The sequence below is a fragment of the Spinacia oleracea genome, chromosome 3 (genome assembly GCF_020520425.1).
Source record: "Spinacia oleracea cultivar Varoflay chromosome 3, BTI_SOV_V1, whole genome shotgun sequence".
In the NCBI taxonomy this organism is placed as follows: Eukaryota; Viridiplantae; Streptophyta; class Magnoliopsida; order Caryophyllales; family Amaranthaceae; genus Spinacia; species Spinacia oleracea.
This window is the reverse complement of record NC_079489.1, coordinates 37,965,834-37,970,330: the sequence shown is the minus strand read 5'-3', so window position 1 is coordinate 37,970,330 and position 4,497 is coordinate 37,965,834. Positions and strand designations below refer to the sequence as shown.

The 4,497-nt window shown below is 35.9% G+C and overlaps 1 protein-coding gene across 1 annotated transcript; it reads right to left on the bottom strand.

Moving 5' to 3' along the window:
- Positions 1 to 235: 235 nt before the first annotated feature.
- On the bottom strand, positions 236 to 3,772 carry LOC130469637 (uncharacterized). Its single transcript, XM_056839035.1, has 4 exons — positions 1,395 to 3,772; positions 1,014 to 1,313; positions 830 to 935; positions 236 to 745 (listed from the first exon to the last, which is right to left on the bottom strand). The coding sequence occupies exons 1-4, from the start codon at positions 3,770 to 3,772 to the stop codon at positions 236 to 238; spliced, it is 3,294 nt and encodes a 1,097-aa protein (XP_056695013.1).
- Between the last annotated feature and the right edge of the window lie 725 nt (positions 3,773 to 4,497).

The window sequence follows — 4,497 nt, the reverse complement described above, 5'->3', positions numbered from 1 at the left end:
ATCCATCATCCCAGTCTTTCCTTTTAATCTTTCCCTTCATTAGTCACTCACCTCAATCCTTACTTTATTATGCAATAATCCCAATAACCAAGAGACAATACAAGAGAGTAACCCAAGAGCTTCCGGAAAAGAGCATGATATAACTAGTACATTGAAAATAAAAGATAATAAGTCCATAGATCGAATCAATAGAATACAAATACAAAGAATAACGGCGTAAAATAAATAAGCATGATCAATCGGCCCCACCCTCTTCCGCTACTGGTAAAGAATCACCTAAATCAAACAAATCTCTAGGCTTATTCTTAACAACATGGAACCATCCTTTTTGTATCTCATCTTCTATGTAAAAAACTTGTTTTGCTTGAGATGAGAAGACAAATGGATCATCTTGCAATAATCGTCCAGTATGCATCAATTTAGAGAAATTGACACATACTCCGCCGTTTGGATATGTTCTTACACCCCTACGAATGTCTACCCAATCACAACGAAACAATACAACTTTATAATCTCCATAGTAATTTAATTCATAGATATCCATCACTTTTCCGTAGTATGCCACTCCATCCGCTTCAACCATAACTCCAGAATTTTGTGTCAAAAGACGACAATCGCGATCAGTGGAAAGGAATTTGTATCCATTGATTATGTATCCTTTTAATTTTCTACCATAAGAATGCAAACCACCCGCCAAAGCTTTTCTTAGTTTCCCATCTTCGGTGGTTGCATCTATGAAATGTACCTACGATAATACTTAATTATATCAAATAAAGTTTATTTTTTCAAAAACAGAAGTATGTATTAACATTAAAAGAACTTAAGTAACCTTGTTTCGCAGCCACCCTCCAAATTCATTAATGATCCATTTACTTTCATCACTCTCCGCGACGGAAATTTCTAAGTTCATTTGACGCTTCTCGGTTAAAAATTCACTTCATGGAAGAAGAAAAAACATAAGAGTGATTTATTACAAAATTTGTTATTCAAAAGAAAACCAACATAATACTTACTCTAGATCCCCTTTGATCTCATCAGAGTGATGTAAAACGTAGCGATTGGCTTGTTTTAAGCTTTGACCATCAAGGCGAATGCTGACCTCCTTTCCAATGACTCGACCGCCGGAATTAAATAAGTAATCATCAGAATTTGAAATGTCATCATCCATCCTTTTAGGCATGTTGAAGATGGTCTTAACACCTTGAAGATATCTCGAGCAAAACCTAATTGTCTCCTCTAAAAGGTAGCCTTCCGCAATAGATCCTTCAGGTTGGGCTTTATTGGTTACATGTGACTTCAAATGGGACAAGTACCTTTCAAATAAAATATTTGTATATAATAAATGTAAATTATTTAATAAAAAAATATATAATTCACATAGGTAAGATATAAACCTTTCAATGGGATACATCCATCTGTATTGCACTGGTCCACCAAGTTTAACCTCCTCCACTAAGTGAATCAACAAATGGACCATGATTGTGAAAAACGAAGGCAAAAACTCCATTTCCAACTGACAAAGAGTTAAAACAATTCCATCTTGAAGACCATCTAAATCATCTGGATCAATACTGGTGGAGCACAACTTCTTGAAAAACGAAGACAATCTAGCCAACAAGTCAATCACCTTTGTAGCATTAGAAGCTCTTAAGGCGACGGGGAGGATATCTTGCATTAGAACATGGTTTCCATGACTTTTGAGGTTAATCAACTTCCTTTGCTTCATATTCACACAACTAGAAAGGTTGGATCCATATCCATCCGGAACTTTAAGTTTCTGCAAAACAGGTAAGAATCTCTCTTTTTCCTCCCTAGACATAGAATAGGAAGCTGGAGGCATGTATTCATTTCCATTATGATCAGCACTAAGCCAAAGGTGAGTCTTTATTCTCCATGCTTCAAGGGCTTCTCGATCATCCCTATTATCTCTACTCTTATCCATACTAAGAAGTGTTCCCAAAAGATTCTCAGACACATTTTTCTCAATGTGCATAACGTCTAAATTATGCCTTAGAAGATTATGCTCCCAATACACCAAATCAAAGAATATGCTTCTCTTGGTACCAAAGACAATTTCATCTTGGACATCATTGTTATCAGTATGTCCTCTTTGTCTCTTTTTCGGTGGTGCCTTTGACTTTCCATAAACATACTCGACCTTTTCTTGTTGCCTCAATATATCAGTGCCTCTAGGACGAGATGGGGCTTCACCCAACTCATTAGTTCCAAACTTCTCACAAAACTTTTCACCCTGACGTCGATATGGGTGATCTGCGGGTAACCATTTTCTATAGCTACAATAACAAATCTTGTTCCCAAATCTATCAGAAGGTGTGGAATCCATGCATATAGGACATGCATTGTAACCTTTTGTGCTCAAACCAGAGAACATTGCATAGCCAGGAAAGTCATTAATAGTCCAAAGCAGAGCCGCGCGCAAATTAAATTTCACTCCGTCAAAAGCATCAAAAGCTTCAACCCCTCCCCACAGCAATTTTAACTCATGAACTAATGGTTGCAAATACACGTCAATATCATTTCCAGGACTTGCTTTTCCGGGAATAAGTGTGGACAAAATGAAAGAAGATGGTTTCTTACATAGCCATGGTGGAAGATTATAAGGAATCAACACCACTGGCCATGTACTATAAGTAGTGTTCATTAAACGGTATGGATTAAACCCATCGCTCGCAAGACCTAATCGAACACTACGAGGGTCTAATGCAAAATCTCTATAACGCTCATCAAATGCCTTCCACGCTAAGGCATCGGAAGGATGCCTCAAAATCTTCTTATCATCTTCACCCAATCGCTCTGTATCATGCCATCTCATATCTTCTGCTGTTTCTGATGACATGTAGATTCTTTTTAGTCTTGGGATAAGAGGAAAATATCGCATTACCTTAGCTGGCACACCTTTCTTACAAGTATTCGTACCTTGATCACTTACATCGTCACCCTTCTTACCCTTGGTTGTTTTCCCCCTCGATTTACCACAAACATGACATTTGTCTTTCTCTAAAAATTCACCCCAATACAGCATACAATCATTAGGACAAGCATCAATTTTTTCATACCCAAGGCCCAAGTCTTTTATCATTTTCTTACTGTAATAATAAGACGAGGGAAAATCAAGTATTTGAGGAAATGCATCTAAAATCAGCTTCAAGAGCATATTGAAAGATTCAATGGACCAGTGATGCATACACTTCAAGTGAAATAAGTGTAGAAGAAAAGATAACTTTGAAAAATTAATACACCCCTCATATAATTTCTCCTCAGAAGCTTGAAGTACCTTCTTATATGTCGCATCTTCTTCTATTGTAGAATCATCATATTCAACATCTGTGTCGTATGACACGGGCTCCTCAGTCCATTCACCATCCTCTCTTGCTTCTAAAGTTGGAAAATTGGGTGGCACATTAACACTAAAAGCTGATCTTAATAGTCCTCCCATATTATCTCGACCTACAAACCCACTTTGATTACCAAGGGATCCTTCACTAGTACTCCCTCCATCACTCCCTAACATACGTTGAACCATATCCCCTTTACCATGAAAGATCCAATTTCTATACGACTTATAAAACCCCTTAAACAAAATATGTCGCTCTACATCATTAACCGGGAACCATTTATCCACCTTACAGTTCTTACATGGACATCTAATTTTTCCTTCGAATAGACCTTGCTTGGCAAACGCAATGAATTGCATACAACAATCGACATATTCAGGGTGGCCAGTGGGTAGATCTATCCAACTTGTATCCATATCTATATGAAAAATAGTATAGTAATAAGATATATAATTAGTAATATGCGTTGTATAATATGAAATTTTATAGGTAAACGTTATGATCATTCTTATAACCTTGATATAACATATAATTCATAACATAACTTTATGCTTTCTTTTTTTGGCAATTAACAATGATTTTATTAACAACAAAAGAGACCTTGAAACATCAAGGTTACATTAATCGAGGGCCACCAAACAAAATCACCTCTAACAGAGGCACCTATCCAACCTAAGATATTACCAATAATCTAATTAGTGCTTCTACAAGAGACCTTAAACAAGATCTCTTTTACAAAAGCATTTACTGATTTAAAAGCCTTCTTAAAAACAACAGGATTTCTACAAAACCAAATGTTATAAATTGATTCTGAAAAGCACATGACATAACTTTATGTTTCTTCTTTAATTCTTCTTCACTAGTGACTAATATTTGGTACCTATATTCGTCTTCTCACTAGAACTTCATTTCCATTAACTCCATATTATATTTTTTTAGCATAGAAGGTCATACTTTCAACTGCACGTGAATTCAACAAGGAAAACAAAGCATGCGAGTTTCACTCATTTATGAGCACAAAATTTCAACATAATGAATAAGATGGTAAAAGCTAAAAGAAAATATCCAAGGCAGGAGTCTAATAATTGCACTCAAATTTTTTGTTTGATAATATGTATGATTTAATCTTTTTATCACTTAC